At 47.8% G+C, this 21614-nt stretch overlaps 1 protein-coding gene across 1 annotated transcript; it reads left to right on the forward strand.

Moving 5' to 3' along the window:
* The first annotated feature begins 679 nt into the window (after positions 1 to 679).
* On the forward strand, positions 680 to 21447 carry LOC144934846 (WD repeat domain phosphoinositide-interacting protein 4-like). Its single transcript, XM_078861056.1, has 11 exons — positions 680 to 998; positions 6087 to 6161; positions 6254 to 6358; positions 7106 to 7211; positions 8199 to 8293; positions 8884 to 8963; positions 10090 to 10212; positions 11857 to 11942; positions 13360 to 13461; positions 13930 to 14075; positions 14836 to 21447. The coding sequence occupies exons 1-11, from the start codon at positions 953 to 955 to the stop codon at positions 14943 to 14945; spliced, it is 1074 nt and encodes a 357-aa protein (XP_078717182.1). The 5' UTR covers positions 680 to 952; the 3' UTR covers positions 14946 to 21447.
* Positions 21448 to 21614: the final 167 nt, after the last annotated feature.

A 21614-nucleotide genomic window follows, 5' to 3' on the forward strand; every position in this document is an offset into this window, starting at 1 on the left:
GAGAAGAGGAGGAGGGGTGGGGGGGAAGAGGAGGAGGGGTGGGGGGGAAGAGGAGGAGGGGTGGGGGGGGAAGAGGAGGAGGGGTGGGAGGGAGAAGAGGAGGAGGGGTGGGGGGGAAGAGGAGGAGGGGTGGGGGGGGTAAGAGGAGGAGGGGTGGGGGGGGAAGAGGAGGAGGGGTGGGAGGGAGAAGAGGAGGAGGGGTGGGGGGGAAGAGGAGGAGGGGTGGGGGGGAAGAGGAGGAGGGGTGGGGGGGGGAGAGGAGGAGGGGTGGGGGGGGGGAAGAGGATGAGGGGTGGGGGGGGGGGAAGAGGAGGAGGGGTGGGGGGGGGGAAGAGGAGGAGGGGTGTGGGGGGGAAGAGGAGGAGGGGTGGGGGGGGGAAGAGGAGGAGGGGTGGGGGGGAAGAGGAGGAGGGGTGGGGGGGGGAAGAGGAGGAGGGGTGGGGGGGGGAAGAGGAGGAGGGGTGGGGGGGGAGGAGGGGAGGGGTGGGGGGAAGAGGAGGAGGGGTGGGGGGAAGAGGAGGAGGGGTGGGGGAAGAGGAGGAGGGGTGGGGGGGGGAAGAGGAGGAGGGGTGGGGGGGGGGAAGAGGAGGAGGGGTGGGGGGGGGAAGAGGAGGAGGGGTGGGGGGGAAGAGGAGGAGCCTCTCCAAGTCTCGCGAGAGCCCGGCCGGCGCGCCGCCTCTCGGTGTTGTTGTTGTGGTGGTGGCGGTGCGAGAGGAGGCGGCGGCGGCGGCAGCAGCGAAGCCCACGCGGGTCCGAGGCCATGGCGCCCGGGCACCGCTACACGCACAGTAGCCGCGACCACTACGACGTCTTCAGCAGCAGCAGCAACAACAACGACGACTGCCAGGAGACGAAGACAAAGGAGGAGAAGTTGAAGAGTGATATTAATAAGGAGGAGCAGGAGGAGCAGTAACGTCGTGACGGCAGCAGGCCCAGCTGGCGCGCTCTGACCATGCAGCAGCGTGCCGTGAACAGCCTGCGCTTCAACCAGGAGCAGAGTGAGCTGGGGGGCCGTGAGGGGGGGCCGTGAGGGGGGGGCGTGAGAGGGGGGCGTGAAGGGGGGGCCGGGAGGGGGGGGCGCCGTGAGGGAGGGGGGGGGGGTCGTGAGGGGGGGGGGGTCGTGAGGGGGGGGGGTCGTGAGGGGGGGGGGTCGTGAGGGGGGGGGTCGTGAGGGGGGGGGGCGCCGTGAGGGGGGGGGGGGGCATCGTGAGGGGGGGGGCATCTGTGGAGGGCACGAGTCGTGGTGAGTGAACGGTGCCCGTGGCTTGGGGTGAAAGTCCTTTCGGCGTGGGGGCAATCTGAACAAAGCGGACGCGGGGCAGGATGTGTGAGCCAGAGCCTTGGAGTGTGAGGAGGAGGAGGGGGACAAATGTGAGGGACGTGATGGCTTTTCCTGGGAATCGAAGGGTGCTTGTGAGAGCGTGAGGCGAATGGCAAAGAAACGGGGCACTTGGCAGACGAGAAAGGGCCTTGTGGTGAGAGGGCACGGCCAAATACGAGGGTATGGCCCGGAGGCAGGAGGAGGGCAAGGACCTCTGATCGGACATAAGAGGGGCCATGGGCAGAGCCTGTAGCAGCGTGACTGCTTGGGTGAGGGCAGCTCTGGGGAAATGCCAGGTTGAGTTCAGTGCCGGAATGGGGGGCACGGGCCAGGAGTTGGGGGGGGGCGAAGGGAATCGTGGACAGCATCCACGAGGAGCCATGTAGGGGCTGGCTCCCTCTCTCCTGCCCCTGGGCTCTGAGGGCAAGGATGGAGCTTGGGGCAGGGTCCCCGTGGAGTCTGTGGTGGGCAAGCCCCGTGTCTTCGTGACCGACTGAAGCCTCTGTCTATTCTGTCTCGCCTGTCTTGTCTGACAAGTCTTCATCGCTGTGCGACTTGAATGACTGTGTCTTACCAGGGCCGACGACAAACTCACCCCGACATCAGCTCCAATCTTGGCAGATCTCAGAAGCTAAGCAGAGCTGAGCCTGGGGTGGGATGCTTGGGTCATCGACCACAGGCAGTGCAGCCGAATCTATTGTTTCTACTCTGTTTAACACGCAGGAGGCTTTCACGACAATATCATCCATAATAGAGGTTGTTTTGGGTTAGATCGCGTCGATATATAAATGTGTCGTTAAAACCCGCCAACACCCGGCACAGACAACTAGTAAGGGTTGTCACGTAAACAGAACGTGGCCAATTCGTCACTAGTACAGCACTAGTGTGTAGTGTAGGGTAGGGTATAGTGTAGTATACTCGTACAGCACTAGTGTAGTGTATAGTGTAGTATACTAGTACATCACTAGTGTAGTGTATAGTGTAGTATACTAGTACAGCACTAGTGTGTAGTGTAGTATACTAGTACAGCACTAGTGTATAGTGTAGTATACTAGTACAGCACTAGTGTGTAGTGTATAGTGTAGTATACTAGTACAGCACTAGTGTATAGTGTAGTATACTAGTACAGCACTAGTGTATAGTGTAGTATACTAGTACAGCAATAGTGTGTAGTGTAGTGTATAGTGTATTATACTAGTACAGCACCGGTGTGTTGGAGAGCCAAGCCACAACATTTACAATCTGAGTACGACGTTTCGCCAGAAATTACAACCAGCTTCATCAGGAAACAGCCTGGTGGCGGGTTTTAACGACACATTTATATATTTACGCGATCTAACCCCATACAACCTCTATTGTGTTTCTACACCACTTGTATATCAATGTCCTCACGTCTATGCTGCCCGAGGCCAGGCTACACTTGCCCAGCGTAGTGAAGTATGGGAAAAATAGCCCTCACGACCTGAATGGCCGGGCAGGCCGCCTTCACCCATCAGTGGATTGACAAAGAGGGGCCGTGGGTGCACTGTGTGTGCGGTGTGTGTGTGCCGTGTGGGTGTGTGTGTGCGTGCCGTGTGGGTGTGCGTGCCGTGTGTGTGTGCCGTGTGGGTGTGTGTCTGCGTGCCGTGTGTGCGTGCCGTGTGGGCGTGGGTAGTGTGCGGTTTGTGTGGGTAGTGTGCGGTGTGTGTGAGCGTGGTGTGTGCGGTGTGTGTGAGCGTGGTGTGTGCGGTGTGTTTGTGTGGGTGTGTGTAGTGTGCGGTGTGTGTGTGTGTGTAGTGTGCGGTGTGTGTGTGAGCGTGGTGCGTGCGGTGTGTTTGTGTGGGTGTGCGGTGTGTGTGGTGTGTGTGTGCGCGGTGTGGTGTGTGTGCGCGCGGTGTGTGTGTGGTGTGTGTGTGCACGTGTGTGCACTGTGTGTACGGTGTGTGTCGTGTGTGTGCACTGTGTGTGTGTACGGTGTGTGTGCGGTGTGTGCCAGCCGTTATCGCCATCTGCCGATAACAAGGCTGCCACTCTTCATAAATTATGGCTGCTTATGGCTGATTCACCCAGCCGGTTGACTGGCCTTGCCTGCTGTCTTGTTTGCGTGCCTTTCTGAATGTCTGCATTGAAGTAGAACCGCTGGCGATTGCAACAACAGGCAATTCTAAAGACATCCGATATCTGATACCATCTACCGCTCGTCCACTTAACGCGCGCTATTGTTACTAATGGCCACGTACAGTAGTCGTAGTAATAATGCGTTCTGGGCAGTCTGTGGTGTGTGTTATATTTTTTTATCACAATGTCCGACTTTGTTGTTCTCCCTCGGGCTTTTGCTGTGAATGGGAGGCATGTGCGCGCGTGTGTGACGACGATGTTTTCGTGCCCATGAAGAATCGCAAGCACGACAAGATGTTCACGTGTGACGTTGTTAACACAGCCGTATTCGTGGCCCATGCTCTATTGCGATAGATACAAAGGACAAGGGTTCACGTTTGGCCAACACCAGAAAATTCACAGCTGTCATTCCAACCCTACCACCAGCAGACACTGACAGATGTCACCTGTATTATGGATGATATTGGTCGCGAAAGGCTACGTGTTAACCGAGGGATGTCGCATTGATGTTTCTGTGTCCGCGGTCTATGTCAGTTTTGGTAAGCAGTACGGTAATATCATATTGTCAGGTCACTTCGCACCCTTTCAAGCCATTGACTCGCCTTGATGTACAGCACTCATGTTGTGAAAGTGCCACGTGTTCTATTTCATTCAACGGGTGTAAGGTCTACGTTCGTAATACATACGCAGCAGTTTTCTTGCAATTTGTTCAGTGAACTTTTAATTAAGGGTTACATTCAATAGCCATGGCTGTCTTCCATACATTACTTCGTCATGGATTTGAACGAAACATTGGAATTTAGTTGGGGGGGGGGGGCGAATTCTGCTTTCTCCAGCTTGTCACGGAGCGTTTCAAAATGAAACAACAGCTTATCAACAAGTGGGCTAACGCAGTGGTTAGCGCACTGCTCTGTGATCCCAGCTGCTTGAGGCTGTCAATGGAAAGTGTTAATCTGAACAAGTTCTGGGATCTCCATTCACCAACTCGCCTGATCAAAACAACTCCCGTGACTGACAGGGCGTGGGGAGGCCTTCATCCAGCGGTGGATTGTCAAAGGGCCTTCTTATTATTTGTTATAATTTAACTTTATTTTATTCATCACAATTCTGTATTAAATGTATTTTTGAAGAGCAACCTGTTAAAGACCGTTTCAGAAGGGTCACGTTTCATAACACGAGTTTGGGTAGTGGATAAGGTTTCCTGCGCTATTTCTGGACTTATTACCACACGCGAAATGGCAGCAAAATGGTCTTAATAAGCAGCCCACATGGACATTAGTCTAATCTTGTTTCAAGTTGCACCCGTAGAGGCATTCATATTTAACAAACAAAATCCAGGTCCCAACACACTCATGCCCTTTCTTTTGTCAGTCATATATCTGAGGAGCTAAGTTAACTGCTGTGTAGATTTAACATGTAGGCTTTCGCGACCAGTATTATTCAGAATAAAGGTTGTTGGGTTAGTTCGCGTAATTTATAAATGTGTCGCAACCCTCCACCACCCGACACGGCCAATCAGTAAAAAATGTGTCGCGTTGACAAATGACAAATATTGTACTACTTTAGCGCACTGGTGTATTAAAGAGTACATCTTCAAAATCTACAATTTATCCGATTACCGAGGTTCGCAACAGAAGGTGTATATCAGATCAATTGTTTATGCGGTAAGTGTTATATTGGACAGACGGGCCGTAGCATCAGCGTAAGACTAAATGAACACCTAAGGAACATTAAATTCTCCAAAACAGCTGTCAGCAGTGGCAGAGCATGCTTGCCAACAAGGACATTCAATTCATTTTGATAACGTTGAAGTGTTATGCAGATCTAATTATTACTGGCCAAGGTTAGTTAGAAAATCTATTGAAATTGAGAAGAATTCAAATAATTTTAAATCGCTGTGATAGCTTTAGACTCAGCGCAGCCTGGAAGCATATTAAGTAATACACAACACACATTGCAATTCCTTACAGGTGAGTCACATGCTAAGTGGTTGATTACTGATCTATTACATAATTGCATCACCCCCATCTCCGCCTCTGATCTCGAATCCTGATGGGGTTCAACAATGATGATGTCCTGCTGCTTTATTTAAGACCGGAAGCAGGTGGATGGCTTCACTATTCTGACACATCGCCCGAAGATGCTGGATGTAATTTCCAGCGAAACGTCGTACTCAAATTGTAAATGTTGTGGATCCATTCTTCAACACACTGGTGTGCTAAAGTAGTGAAATATTTGTCTTTTGTCAATGTGACACATTTTTTACTGATTGGCCATGTGGGGTGGTGGAGGGTTGCGACACATTTATAAATAACGCGATCTAACCCAAAAACCTTTATTATGAATACTGTGTAGATGTTTGCGGTTGTGCTTTACAGCTTTGTGATGTGTTTCCGGGTTGTGCCGCACGCTGTTTGGCATGATACCTTTGCTCCACGTGCCGAGGGCTTCTTCAGGCACCCAAGCAGCCCTCAAAAACTGGAGCAAAACATCAATATATCACGCCGAAACAACATTTGATACAACCCAACTGTGCCACACCGCTCTCACTCGTGGCCCATTGTCACAGCGATAGCAAGCCGACCCTTGGTCCTGTGCCATCTGTGACTTGTTAACAGATGCTTGTTTGAATACAAACGCATTTCCTTTCATATGCTGTCACTTCCAGGCTGCTTCTGCTGTGCCATGGAGAGTGGCTTGAGGATTTACAACGTGGAGCCTCTCATGGAGAAGGCTCACCTAGGTAAGGGAAGGTTTCCCCATCCCCTCACCTGACATTCAAATGTTCTCAGGTGCAGCGTTAATGTTTCCACCCCTTCCCCCTCCTCTTTGCAGATGTCGATCAGGTGGGCAGTGTTGGGAGAGTGGAGATGCTGCATCGCTCCAACCTTCTCGCCTTGGTTGGTGGAGGCTCCTCGCCCAAATTTGCTGACAACTCTGGTAACAATCACTTCACTATTTGTTCTGGTGTTTAGCCTTAGAATTCTATATTGGTAACAATTTGCATGCAGCTGCTTTGTGTATAGCCAATGGAAGGGTTCTTTAGCGGCCCCGTGGTCCACACTTGGCCTACGAACAGTTAGTCTGCTGATCTTTGGTCCACTGAGAGATATGGATCGTCACGAGATATAGAAAGATAACGATTTGCGATAAACGAGACCAAAGTCAGCGAGTTCGATGCAAGAAACAAGAGACTACCGAGATGAGAGCACGATAGTGAAGGGAGAGGTGTGAGAGCTGGAGACGAAATATACAACGTGTGTACATACGTTTGACATCGTGGTGCCATGGCCCACTGAAAAATATAGTTTAAAAACCCCAGGCTATTTGACAGAGCTTCCACGTGTTTTAAGTTCTATGTTGCTTAATGGAACATATGTAAGTAAAGTCATTATGCTCAATGTATAAAATAGCTAATACATTATTTCACAAGTAAAGTGTTGTAGTATTTTTTTTAAATCAGAGCATTAATGTGACATTACACTCGTCACCAACATTGGCTTCGTTATTTTCTTTAAAACGGTCAGAACAGTGATGTATTACCGTGCGCTGGTGGAATGACTGATATACATTCACTGCCTCGGGCTAAGCTTGTATGGTAAACAGAACGATCGCTATTATTGCTGCTGAGGCACAAGGAGGAGTGTGAGCTCTGGGTGCATGTCCATTGTCACGGTACGCTCGCAGTTCTTGTGTGGGACGACGCGCGCGAGGGCCGGGACGCCCGGGATAAGTTGGTGTTGGACTTCACGTTTACGAGCGCCGTGCTGGCCGTCCGAATGCGCCACGACAAGTGGGTTACGCACTGGACACTCCTGCAGAAAAAGTACAGCCCCCCCCCGCCATCATCTACTTGACCTTTTGCGGAGCCATTTGCCCTTTTGTCCTGGAATGTGCCTTTGTTGTTTGGCCAATGTATGCTGCTACAGTGTTACATAAACGCTACGTGCAAAATGTTACTCAATACCGGCGGCGTGGCTGTCGAGTCGAGTGCATGCGGTACAACTGCTCCAGGGCCCACAGGCCTGAGGTGGCTAGGTGCCAATCTATGAAGGGGGGGGAGTAATTGGACACAGGGTTCCCCATTTAATTCCTTACACGAGGGTCCATGCCAACCAAGCTAAGCTCCTGCTCAATAACCTTCTTTATGTCAATCCAGGCGTGACGCTAAACATTTTGATTTCACGAGTATGTTGTCAGTGGCGCAGGTGAAACTATCGTCCAAGGATGAAACGCATCGTCAACATTCAACTGGTCTAGAGTGTAAATGGATTGTAAATTGTACTGTTCTCATGTTGATAGGTTCTGTTTTAGCGAGTCAGGCTTTGCCCGTGGCTACTTGAATGAACCCTGAGAAATGTGTCCTTTATAAAAAAAAATTTTTATAACCCAGTACATGGGACCTCGCAGCATTATGATTGAGCATGTTTACAGGTGAGGTCTGTAGGCGACAGTAGATGTTCTTTGACAGTTGAGGGCTGCCTCAGATGACCCATAGTACATTCTGCTTGACTGTGCAGTTCATCCTCTGTTACTCATGGACACTGCCTTTTGAATTATATATGCCCTTTTGTCGATGTAGAGTCGCACTTGTAATTTTAAATATTGTAATATTTTGATGTTGCTGTTAAAATGAGTTTTACATCGTAATAAAATCAAATGGTATTGTATCAGATTATAGAAATACAATCCTTTTTAGGTTGTCAAGGCAGCATTTGCTCATTGCAGAGTGATCTATGTTCATGAACCATCATGAGGCATCAATGTCTCTTTCATTCAGGATCATTGTGGTTTTGCGGTACCGCATCTACGTCTTCACCTTCCCAGACAACCCACAAAAAATCTTTGAGTTCGACACACGAGACAATCCAGACGGTAAGAACGCAGGTCCCACTGGGGCCTATACTTCATAACACTGCTTTTTTCTTACTGGTCACATGTTGCATTATTTTCCTTGGACTCGGGAAAGTATTTTTTTCTTTGACTAATGTGCTTCATTTAACTACTAGATTAAAATTAATAATCTAGTTAATAATAATCTTTCGCAGAAAATAAAATGTGGCTTAACATTTTGCTGTGTTGTAACATCTAATTGTTATTTTATATAAATATATTTTGCATTACAAAATTGAATGAACAATACTGTCATTGGCGCGTGAACCGTGTTGCATAATTTTTTTTATTGAGGTATCATACAAGTTCTATTACTATGTCCAAATTTTAGCTGGGCAATGCTAAACGAAACAACGTGGATATTAAAGATAACTATAGGAAAGAGTCCAGCAGGCTATCATTATTATTGGAGTCCCTTTCCAACTCCACAAGATCGTGTAAATAAGAGGGGCTGTCAAGGCGTGGGCTCGAAAATCGATTCGGGTGAGGGGATGAGGCGATGGATGGGGACCAAATCTCCTAAGGGTTGAGAAATCGCCTCACGTCATACCTCCTGTTGTCTTTATCTGCAGGTCTGTGCGAACTGTGCCCCAGCTTGGAAAAGCCCTTGCTCGTGTTTCCAGGTCACAAGTGTGGGAGCCTCCAGCTGGTGGTGAGGCCCTTCACTACATAGGGGACTTTGTGTAGCTACCTCCTCCAAAAGTGGGAAATCAAGGAGTCGCCGAATTGTGATTGTGCGGAAGTGAAATCCATCACTCCCATCATTGTTACGTATAGTATGGGTCTCTATATGAGTATGCGAGTCTCAACGTGTGTTTTTTGGTCCCTGTGAGGATAAGCCACCTAATTGTGACTGCAGAATGCACGTGCAATCCATCTCTCACGGCACAAATCATTGCCGAATGCACACTTTTTCAGGAGTCACAAATGGAATATTTGTTATGCATCATCACAAATGAAATCTGTTTGAGAACATCCAGTTATAAGCTCATTCGGTTACTTTTCCAATGCCATACGAAAGAAAGATGGAAACAAGCAGACTTACATTTCTAGCACTGCCTCTGTCTAATTATTACTATCATTCTCTTGGCAATCAGGCGTGTGTATTTTTATTTTAAACCAGGATATCCTTGCCATGACTCATCCTATCTTAGTAATGACTCGTGTCCTCCTCACAGTTTGCTGTGATTTGTTTGTTTATTTCCTGTTTGGTAGCCCGTGTCAAAAGCACCCAGCATGTACCCTATCTTGTCAAATCTCGGAAGCTTGGCAGCGTTGAGCCTGTATAGTGCTTGGATGGGCGATCGCCATGCATAACAGACTGCTGTGGGACTACAATATCAGCAGGGGGCAGTGGCGGTAAACCCATTGTTGTACTGAACCTCCAATGGTCCAATGTCTATGTTGCTTCCCTTTACCAACCCTCACTGACCAGCGTCGTGAAGTATGGTCACATAACCCTCAGTGTGGTCAGGACCGAATACAGCTGTGGATTGAAGGGCTGCACACATATACTCAGCCTCTCTGTTCAGCTGTAGGCAATCATATCAATAATCATATCTTCATCCTGTCTCCACTTACAAAAATATATTTCTAGTCATCGCCCTGTTGTTTTTAACACACCAGTATTATCCAGCAGCGTTTGTGTGTGCAGATGAATAACGTAGGTCTGTTCATGAACGTTCTCACAATGCAATACTCCACGACGACGCACGGTGAGTGCGTATACCATCTCGCCGCATGGTGATGCCCTCTGGTTTTGCCACTCGGCACGCTAGGACCTATCCAACACGAAGCCTGGCACGTCATCTGCGCCCTTCACCATCAATGCTCATCAGGGCGAGATCGCCTGCATCGCCCTCAACCAGCCAGGAAGCCTCGTGGCCTCTGCCTCCAAGAAGGTGAGGCCTCTCCCTCCATCGTCACGGCCGATCTCCAAACAACAATTTCAGTTAATTGCACTGATTGTTGAATCAGAATAACCCTGTCTTGACTGCACCCCACACCATGTGTACAGCACTGGGTATATCCACACACACTGTGTATTTGTATACCCACGCATTCCCTTACGTTAAATACGATAAACGATGAACACTGCATGAAAAACTTTAGTTTTGCCGCTTTCGGCTAGTGTGAGATAGTATTTTGACCCCCATAGACTCCTGACCCCAAGGTCAAAATACCAAGTAAATTAAACACGTGACCTACTCCCCAGTGGCGGTTTAACCCCTGAGCATGAGTGTTGGTCATGCTTTTTGTCTCGCAGCTGACATTGTTGGGAGTTTATTCATCTTGTGCTTTAATATATCAGTCTTGACAAAAGGCAATTTGAACAAGGTTGTAAGCAACCTTGGGCAGATACCCCGTAGTATATTCTATCTCGGGGTAGTGGTGTAAGGAAAGGGGCGCGAATACAAATTCTACAAAGTCGAATACTATCTTGCACTGGTGTGGCTGGGCTCGGGCATGCGTCGGCAGCTGCAGGCGCATGCTTGTCGGCGTGTCTACGGCTGTTGCAACACAAGATAATTGTTTTAATGCCAGACAAGCACGCCAAAAGTAATTTAAGTAATTGCTTGCATAGTCGATTTGTTAACATACTTCGGCACACTGGACAGTGCCGGTTGGTGAAGAGGGGGGGGGGGGCGGCACAGGACTGGTTCAAGCATCACTCGCTGTTGGTGTTAGTTGTGGCCAGGAATTGAACTCGGGTCACCGGGTTCATATTGACGTGAGGTAGCTAACCTGTGGGCGTTTGTGAACTTAATTAAATTTGTATTTTTCAGAAATTATTCATTTGCTTTCAAGAACATAGTAACCTTTAGGGCTGTGTTTGTGTGCGAGCGTGTGTGTGCATGTCTGTTTTGGGGAGCGGTAGTGTAGGAGTTGGCGCGCTGTGCTACGAACCCGGCGACCCGGGTTCCATTCCCACTCATGGCCAACACCAGTGACAATTATCTGAACCCGTCCTGGGCCTCACGTAGTTCGGCTCGGCCTCACTGTAGTACTTATTGCAGTGTGAAAACATTGCCACGAGGGAGACGACAAAGGCGGCCAGGCGTGGTGCCAATTAGCACGGTTGGCTACATATGGTGCGAAAGAAGTTCAACATACATATACCCCCTTGTGTGCCGTGCCGGCCTTCATCGGTGCCCACGAGCATCACTTTCTCCAAAAGTTTGTTATAGCTATATGGGGAATTTGTTGTTTGTATGTCTGTGGGGAGCTGTAGTGTAGTGGTTGGCACACTGCTGCTACTGACCAAAGGTTGTTGCCCGTTCATATCCAACATCAGTGACGTTTATCTGATGGTGCTGGGCCTCGCCGAGGTTGATCGAGCCTCAATTGAGTGTCTGGTGCGATGTGTAAACGCTACGACTGGGGAGACAGAGGCAGCCAGGCGTGGTGCTCGCGACAACACCCTCTCGTGTTCCTTCATAGGTGCTGCTCTTTAACAGTGCCGCTCGCTCGTACAGCCTGTTGAGGCTATAACGGGGGATTTTTGTCTCAATGTGTACACGTGTGTGCGTTCATGCTCTTGGCAGGGGACTCTGATTCGCCTGTTTGACACTCAGAGCAAGGTGAAGCTCGTGGAGTTGAGGCGCGGTGCTGACCCAGCCACGCTCTACTGGTAGGTGGTATCCCGTGTGGCGCTTGTCTCGTGCTGGGCTGCCATCCCCCGTGGTACAGACCTGGCGTCAATTAACGATTGTAATTGTGTGATTCGTAATTAGTGGCAATCGCAATTTCATAGTACTTATAAATTCAGCTAACAATGCCGCTGCTATAGCTGTAAAAAGAATTGACCCCAAGTCTTCTGCAACGCGCTGTCTGCAGTTGGATCCAATATAAGCGTATACGATAAAGTGAGATGTATTTAAAGTACTTTCTAATACAAGTAGGAATGCAACGACTAATAATTTTTACTGTTAAACCAAATGCTTTATGGTTTTTAAGCTGAACGGTTTTCAACATAAACTGGCAAGCTTCTGTCTCAATGTCTTTATCTCCCTGTCATTGTCTTCCCCTGTCAATGAGTTTGTGTTTGTGTTGCTCTCTGTCACTTTGTCTCTCGGTGTGTCTCTATCCCTGTCTCCCTATGCCTGCCTGGTTGTCTCTCTCTGTAGATCTATTTGATCCCATCTTGGTGTCTGTCTTGCTTCTCGCTATCCCTGTCTTGCTCCCCCGTCCTGCTTTGCCGTCTCTCTCTTCTCGTGATGGGGTTGTTGTTCTTACCGCAGCTCCCTTCCCCCTCCCATGCTCACTTAGGTATCGGTGATCACGCGACTATAGCGGCCCGCAGTGCTCAAACAACTGCTGTATTCAGTTTCATATTTTCCCCCTCCGATGCCATCGGATACATATATGACCAAATTCAAAGGCGAAGTGAATGTGCCGTGTACTGGTAATAACTTTTATTATGTAGCCATTATATACTTTTCATAACAAAAATAATAAATACATTTGTAGTCATATATATGAGTGTTGCACATACACTGTGTCATTGTAATCATGTTGTGTCGTGCATTAAAAGTAACAATGTACATTACCTAAAGTACTTCTGTATAGTATAGTGTTTACAGCCATTTGGCTAGGTTGATGCTGTGCCAATTTTTGAGTCTTATCAAAACCAAATCATAATTGACATGAGAATAATAATAACCAATTATTGCTGGAGTGCTTTTACAATGAAAGGAAAAATGGCAGACAGGTTCAGAATCATCATCAGAATCTTTATTTATCCTGGAGTAATCTGATGAGCTATGAAGCTATTTTCCCACAGATATCCAATTGGGTTGAGCGCGCTTGTAGAGAGATGCTCCATTGCGAATTAATAAATAAATAAAGTTGCGCCTTGATTTTTTTCTTAATATTCCTTTTCTTTGGCCTGTGACCATGCAGATAACATTTCAAATTTGTCTGCAGTGTTGTCATTGTAGTTGGGTAGTTTTTTTTAATGAAACTAGAGAACACGTACATTACCTCGCGCAGCGCAAGCGATGCTGCGGTGCGTTATATTTTTTTCTTTTCCCCTGTTCCTTTTGTAGCATCAACTTCAGCCACGATTCGTCCTTCCTGTGCGTGTCGAGCGACAAGGGCACGGTGCACGTGTTCGCTCTCAAAGACACGCACCTCAATCGCACCTCCACGTGAGTCCTTGCGTCCAAACCGCTCCCAACCCGCTTGTAAATTACGAGACGCCACAGATCAAAAATAAAATAAAAACTTGTATGCATGCAAAAGCAGCGATGGGCACGATCTTGATCATAGGATCGGTCATCCCATCATGTCTGGCTTGTCTCGTGATATCATCGTGCTCTATGTATATCACCGTTGCACAGCTTTGTGTTGCCCCCTCACGCATGAGTTTTCTCCAGGTGCTCCGGTTTATTCCCACATGTAAACACTCATTATTCGGTCAATAACACCTGCATATATATAGAATTGCAGAGCTTGGCGGAATGTTTGACACCATCTCAATAACTGGCTGCATGTCCCGCTTGTCTGTTTGGTCCTCACGCCTCTGAGTCGAGTTGCAATTTGTATAATAATTTTTTATAATAACCGCACCACAGCCGTGCTGTAGCTACACTGGAATGTTGTATTGTGCACCACAGTCTGGCACGAGTGGGCAAGGTGGGGCCGGTCATCGGGCAGTACGTGGACTCCCAGTGGAGCCTCGCTTCCTTCACAGTGCCGGCCGAGTGCTCCTGCGTGTGCGCGTTCGGACGCAATGCGGCCAAGAGCACCAACTCGGTGATCGGTGAGCTCCGTTATAATCCACACACACGCTTAGCCTCGATAACTGTGTTCTGTACCTATCGATGTTCCAGTTGGAGCGAGCTCTATGATTTAATCATGGTTTGTAATTGTATTGTTAGCTTACTTATGACGATAGAATCATTGCTATCAGCAGGCCATCGTTAGTGCAGTGAATCTAAACTTTGACAACAACCGCTATCCATAGCTGTTGTACATGCACAGCTGTCTGTTAGTCCACTGCAGGATGAGGGCTTCCCCATGCCTCTGGTTTGTGGGGTTTATTTGACCAAACTTCACCACACTGAGCATTGCAGATTTGTGAAAGTTAGGAGCATTTACATTAACAGCACAGCAATAGATAATGTTGCACTGCTGCTGTCTATGAGCGTGGATAGTGTTTTGATGGGTGACCACCATGCATAATGGTGTTGTAGGCTGTTGCAAGGCGGGGGGCTATGTCAGCTTATCGTGAGGATATAATCATTGCAATCGAGTCACTATAATTGGAGTGCTGAATCATAGCTTTGTCAACAACATCTGTCCAAAGATATTACGTAACCCGAGTGTGTATTTCACCAACGGCCGTCACCTGTTAAGATTCATCTACAAACTTCAAAATTATTCGAGGCACAAGGTTGAAAACTGTAAATAGCATTAGCATGTTGTGTTGCGAGGTTGCAGGCAGTTCTTTGTCGCGTCAACGTTTGTTTCTAGTTCGCGACGTGCGTTGTGCTTTTCTCCTGCCGCCCCACCACCCCCAGCCGCGTGTGTGGATGGCACGTTCCACAAGTACATGTTCACGCCGGAAGGGAGCTGCAATCGCGAAGCCTTTGACATCTACCTGGACATCGGGGACGACGATGACTTCTGAGCGTTCGGCCACCGCCGTGTCTCCGAGGCCCGACTCGGCTGGGTGGGGATCGTGAGGGGCGCCGGTGCCTATGCCACCAGCATCGGCCTCCCTTCTCAACGCTCCACCGCTATCATTGGGAGCTGTGTGGGGCTTGGCCAAAAATATATCTGCACCAAGAACCTTCGTCTCAGAAAATAAGATTGTCCACTGAGCTTCGGTAAAAAAATAATTTTCAAGTAGTTTTTTCTTGAGTCGAAAGTAAAACATAGTCTTCCATTGAATGGTGTATTGCTCAGAGAAAGTTCTTGTTAAGTTATTAATACAGTGGATTTAATAATGCCTGGTGGTAGGTGTTTGAGAAAAGAGGTTTAGTTGGCATTTCCATTGAGAGCCTCATTTGTCAACATGTCAGAGGAGGAACAGTCGCTCTTCTGCGCATAATCTGAAGCTGGTCGTGATTAGCTCGACGCATCAATAGCTGTAATATTTAGAGAAATAGCACAGTTGTGGTCTTAAATAATTTTCTAGTTTTAAATGTCTGGAGAGTTTTAAGGGTCCGGCTTGTGTTTCATGTACTAATATTCTGAAGATGGTCACGATTTCTTTCAACATGTAGCCTCTTGAAATCTTTATCATTTCAGTTGAGATTTACTGTTTGCATCTTTTTAAACTTAAAATTTACTAGAGCGTGTGAAGTCTTGTTCACGGAGGACGTTTTAAGCCGCTCCAAAGTCTGCACCGCTGATATATTCAGGCAATATATCACTTTCTTTAATTGCCTTACGCAACACTCATTTCCAGTGCGATCAAAACTTTAATTCAGTTTCACAATGACATTTTGCATATTTTAAGGTGAAAAATCATGCTAACAATGCACTACTTGTAGTCAGAACGTGCTTGAGAGCTGGGGTGAGTTGGACAGCGAAAGGGGAAGGGAGGAGAGGGTAGGCAGTCGATGAGAATTGACTGTATGAAACATTATTTTATAAGTTCATCAACGGGCTCATATGCCGGTGCAGCTCGTATAATCTCCATTAATATCTATGCCTGACCTTGGACCTCTGAAGTTCCTGAGACCGATTCACTTTTATCTCCTCACCCGAAGAGAGGACTAGCAACGGCGGCACGATACTTGATGGCGCAGAGGTCAAAACGATCGTCGCAAGACACCGATTGCTCTCGGGCCTTTGTGGCCAGTACTCTTCCCCAGCCCATGTTGCGGTGGCCTGTTTTACACAATGTACCGTGTGGCATAGCTGAAGGACTACTGGCTGCACCGCGCCGCAGCGTCCCACGTGTTTCGCCACACCGACGTCGTGACTTGATCCAGTACTCGCTGGCAACAATTCTGCAGCACTCTGCGGTTGCAACTGCTCGTGGAGAGATGGATTACTCGCCACTCGCGAGCCCGGTCCCGAGAGGGGGGGGGGGGGTATCGCTTTTAGTGGCGTGGGTTGCCTGCCGCCACTTTCAGTGAAAGCCGGAGCTGTTGTCGCGTTTTATGCTTTTGCACACCGTGTGACGACGCCATTGCTAAATGTTTACAGCTGTAATGCGCGCCGACGTGACCTCCAGCGCGACTGGTGTTGACCTTGCGTTTGTACATTTTGGGCACTATGGTGACACGGCAGTGATGCTAACAAATACTACACGCTCAGTATTTTACATGTTTTTTTTTATATTAACACGTTTTACAGTAGCAGTACTGTACCGATAATATCAGTTTGAAAAGAAACGATTATTTTAAACGTGTAGGTAATGTGCAATGCTGACCTCTGTTTTGTAAGCTCACCGTGTTGAACCATGCCACGTTATTGCTAATGCCAATTGTGGGTGGCGGTCAGATGTATGCTTATCACGGTTTTTTTTATATTGCCTCACCACGTCTGCTACGTTATGCGGTTAACACCATTGCGTAAATCGTGTCTTCGTATAAATCATGCCGATACACTGTACGTGCTGATGTGGCGGATATTTCACGTGGCAACATCCGGGTAATGGCAGTGAAGTTACGAGCTGCATTCTCTATCTGCCTATTCTCTCAAGTGAGAAGCTGCTGTCGGAGGAAAGGCGACAGCTTCTTTTCCGACCACGACAACGGTTGAATCTGGGTTCCTTGTGTGACGGCGTAATCTATACCTATTGCGGTTGTCTTTTCTTTTAAGCTTTTGGTTTTGTCTAAAACTGTCATCCCCGCTTGCACCCGAGCCCAGTCCTCGTGTCTCTCCGATGTGTTCTCACGTTGTACCGTGTGTCATTTGGCACGTGGTTCAACCCGAAAGCACATCGAAGCGATGGACAGCACAACCTCGAAAACAGTCTTTGCAGTGGTAGCACTCGTATTTTTTTGGTTTATATCCAGCGTGGTGAGCAAGTAGCAGTCTTTATAATTCCCTGTCTCATGCAGGAACAAGCTTGGATAATTAATTTTCTCAACGGCTTGATGATGTTTGCCATGCTACAGGTGGTGTACTTGTACGATCCACTTCTGGTTACGCATGGAGCCTAGCGGCAGCTTGGCTTAATCGACCGATAATAACGATGGCATTACAAATTGGCACGCATTGCAAACTGTTCCGCTTGACAGCGTTAGAATGAGTGTTCTATTGATGCTGCACAATTGCATAATTATTCTGGTATACTGTATGGGATTTAATGGGTTATATATATGGTAGCTATACAAAGCAGTATTGTACGAGTTCAAAGTCGGTGTAATATCTTGATATTTTGCATGTTACAGAACATTCGTTTCAGTTTCATTTACAAGAATAACAGTGGCATAGCGAGGGTTGCGTTTGGCTCCTGGTGCAAGGAATTAATTGGGGCCCTCTTTTCAATATCGCCGCCTCTCCGTAGCTGGTGCCTCGCCCCCCCCCCCCTGGCCTTTGGGTCCAGGTGAAGTTGCATCTCTTGCATCCTCCACAGCTGCTCTGCCACTGCGACCCGATTAATTATAGCTCAAACCTTTGGGTAGTCTTTTGAGCCCCAACAAAATTGCATTGAGGTGCACAGTTCATGATAATTCATAATTGTAATTTGCCTCTATTGGTTAATGTTTGCGTTCAGATAAAAAAGGCAGTGTGGTGAACAATCTGATTTTATATGATTTAATTCCCTGACGAAAGTATGTTAAAATGCAACGCGTCAAAATACACAGCTGCCATTTCCGTTGACCATTTAGCCATTTGGGAAGAGTTCTAAATCTGCTGAACAGAGATGAGTTCCAAGGACTGGGGCCTCGAAACCAGTGTGTGTGTGTGCTTTGTGTGCGCTCTGTTTTTATACGCTAACGGCACGGATTATTCTGAAGCTTCACAGAAGTGCAAGACTCGACTTCACAGTTGTAGATGAAACGTATGCAGCAGCTGCACACATCTGTGGTGCATGCAGCGGCGGTGTGTAATAATCGTGTTGACTTCACGCTGCTCATGTTTACGTTTCCACGCTGAGTTAGTTTTTTTTTTATATTATATGTTTTTGAGTGAGAGTCATACTGACTGATGGAGAGTTGCCTTGTCGGACGTCAAAGCAATTTTGCACTCGAGTTCCCGGCATCTGTGCATAAATTCCGTGGGACAGCTCTCCATGCAAAAGGTGCTTATTTAGAATGGGAAGAAAGAAACTGGCGCAACCTTTTGTGTAAACGGCGAGCGGTGTTGCAAACTGGTGTGTGAACAGACTGCCGGGTTTGTTCGAGTCCTATGGTGGTGTGATTTGCCGATGACCCAATCGCCGGGAATGTGTCCAATTTCGTCAGATCTCGGAAGTTTCGCAGGGTTAAGCCTATTACCCTGTATCGTGCTTGGGTGGGTGACCGCCATGCACAGATTGTCATAGGGCTTGTGAGGCTTTGTGGTGAACAGCAGAGGGCAGTACAGGACAGCAAAATCTATCGCCCTTCGATGCGCCCCACCTTAAACCCACAAAGACTAGCAACAGTGGAGTATGGTCGAATAACTCTGCAAGGCGCGCACATGAGTGGGGGAGACCCTCCTCTAGCAGTGGATTGACAAGAAGGGGCTGTACTCGTACCCGGCGCTGTGATGATGCGGTGGCGTTCAACGCATCGCCAGCGGTTCATCTCAACGCACTGCGCCGTCTCGAGGTTGTGCAGGATTCGTGAACATTGCACCTTCGGAGGGCTTCTCGCAAGCGACATTTCAAAGTCGCATACTGTAATAGAAGAACGTGTATGGTCAGCATGAGCATTGGAGTGCGTATCTATCTTCCTCCGTTGTCAATGTTTATTGTGTCTGCAACAGCCACTGCCCGAAAAACGTTCATAAAGACTTGCAGTTAAGAACTGGTCGATTATTAAAGTAGTCGATTACTCTCCGCCAGTTAATGGTGCGATTACTCTAATAATCAGATTACACGAGAATATCTTCTTGGTTCTTTCGGTAAAGTCACGTAGAAGGGAAATAATAAAATAATAAAAATAAAACGCAATCAAATGCAATTCTCACGTCGGAAAGACAGCGTCTGACGCTGTCTTTCCGACAGACCTGTTCACCTGAGGAAGGCTGCTTGCGTTGTGGCCAAAACGTCGTGAGAATTGTATTTTATTATATTTTATTTTTATTCTTTTATTATTTCCGTTCTACGTGACTTTACCGAAAGAACCAAGAAGATGAATCCCTGCAGTCACGAAAGCTTTAAATCGAAATACACGAGAATAGTTGTGGAGGGGGAAAACACGTTCCGCCTCGCATTCCCACGTGTGCCGCTGGACGGGAGGTGGTGGGGGGTCGGGCCTTGGTGACGCAATCGGCATCAGCCACGTCGCGCTGGCCGTGGCTTTTCAGGGGTTTCCCGGCTTCGGGGAGGCAGGGTGTAGGGACGGCTGCCATTTTCAAAGCCGCCTGAGTAATCGAACACAAGTGGCTACTTTAAAAAGAAAAAGTTAATGAATCGACTTTATCCTCCCAGCTCCACATGCAACGTACAACTCTCCAGGTGTATGATACTGTATATAGCATAGTGTAGTTTAGACATTCGAAGGCTGGTCAAAACGATTTGAGAATAAAACATTTAGGTGTGCACAGACTTCATTTTTAACGAAGGAATAACCAAACATCAATGCAAATGTTGATTACTTTCCAGGGTGTTTCAAAAAGATTGACCCAATTTCAAAGCAGTATATATCACGATGGCAACATGTTACAATTGCACACAAAGTTACAAACGGTTTAATGAGTTATCAAGTTTTACTAACCATTTTATAAATGCTCTGTGCCCTCCACCTGCTGTACGGACAACATCGAGACGATAGTTGAATTCGTCCCAAACGCGTCTCACGTTTTCCTCTGAGGTGCGTGGTCGCCCTGTGCTCTTCCCCTTACAGAAACAGCAGCCTGCTTCCTCAAATTGTCGGCACCAACGACGAAAATGCCAAAACGCCGTTGAAACGCACGCTGCACCGCAATTACGGATTCGGTATTACTGAACGGCAAAACGCAAAACGCCCCTTGTGTTGTGGGGTCACCGTCTTGCGAATGACTGAGGCTAGGGGCTGTTTGTGCACTGGGAGAGGCATCTCGCGGTCATCATTTGAAACTCTATGCCCCGCCCTGTCAAGTGGTAAGAGTTTCATTCATGGGCGGTTCGTGGTTGCAGAGATCTAGCGATTTCAAATCGGGTCCATCATTTTGAAACACCCTGTATATAACGAGAATAAGCCTATCATTACATCATTGTATTTTTTGTCTTGTCAAACCTTATTGACATCACCCTAGTCCACATGTGCAGCACTGTGTACGTGTATCCACGCGTTGTGTGTATGTATACCCACATAAACATACATATTAAACAATAAACGGTACACACTGTGCCTTTTTTAATTTAAATTTTGCAGGTTCAGGCTGGTGTGCGATAGTATTTGACCTCCGTAAACGTCTGACCCGTGGATCAGAGTACAAGACATTGAACTGCATCGCAACTAGTTCAAACTCCCCAGGTAGCGTTCGTCATTTGTCTTGTAAAACCTGTAATTATTTTGGGCGTCAATTCGTCTTGTACCTTTAAAGCTGTATAGACAAAATCTTATTTGAACAAGGCTCTCATAAACCTTGGGTCGACACCCTTAACCGCTATCATAGTAATTATTGGTTGGGACGCAAATTATTTGTGTACTCCTATACAGTATAGTGATCTGACCCCAGGGGTCTAATTTTTACACAAGGGAACATCTTAATATTTAATCTGTACAGTGGTGTTCAAATAATTAAATAGTATTCTCATCCTGGGCTCCACATATGAATTTGGGTCAAAAGTTTCGCACCGGCAGTGCGGGGTCAGAGGTCGGTTCTGTGCCGCAACACGCTTTCATCTCCAGGTTACGACTGGAAGCTGAGCTGGGAATCGAACCTGGCACCTCCGGGCCTGCAGCCGTCCCGTGCGCGTATCCATTTGGTTTAATGTATGCCTCGTGTTACGGGAACGTCGTCCGGTTGATGTGCATTTCACAGTACTTATGCAGGTCGTGCATGTGTCTTGCCCATGAATAAATGTGCATACCCTGTGTGCGGTGTCGTGGCAGTGGTGCCCATGTAAACACATTCCTGCGGAGGGAGCTGGTCGGAACGTTGGGTTGCTCGGCCAATGGCCATGGTCAACGGCGGCGTGGTGTATTCCGCAAATATGGCCGACTGAGGGCGGGCACAAGCCGGCATGAGTAGGTTAAACGTT

The sequence above is a fragment of the Lampetra fluviatilis genome, chromosome 11 (genome assembly GCF_964198595.1).
Source record: "Lampetra fluviatilis chromosome 11, kcLamFluv1.1, whole genome shotgun sequence".
Classification (NCBI taxonomy): domain Eukaryota; kingdom Metazoa; phylum Chordata; class Hyperoartia; order Petromyzontiformes; family Petromyzontidae; genus Lampetra; species Lampetra fluviatilis.

What these genes read in the sequence shown, in the direction of transcription:
- LOC144934846 (XM_078861056.1), top strand. Translation starts at nt 953, where the DNA reads ATGCAGCAGCGTGCCGTGAACAGCCTGCGCTTCAACCAGGAGCAGA. An exon ending in CATGGAGAAGGCTCACCTAG is followed by an intron (nt 6,162 to 6,253) that starts GTAAGGGAAGGT and finishes TCCTCTTTGCAG; the next exon opens with ATGTCGATCAGGTGGGCAGT. An exon ending in TGGCCTCTGCCTCCAAGAAG is followed by an intron (nt 10,213 to 11,856) that starts GTGAGGCCTCTC and finishes TGCTCTTGGCAG; the next exon opens with GGGACTCTGATTCGCCTGTT.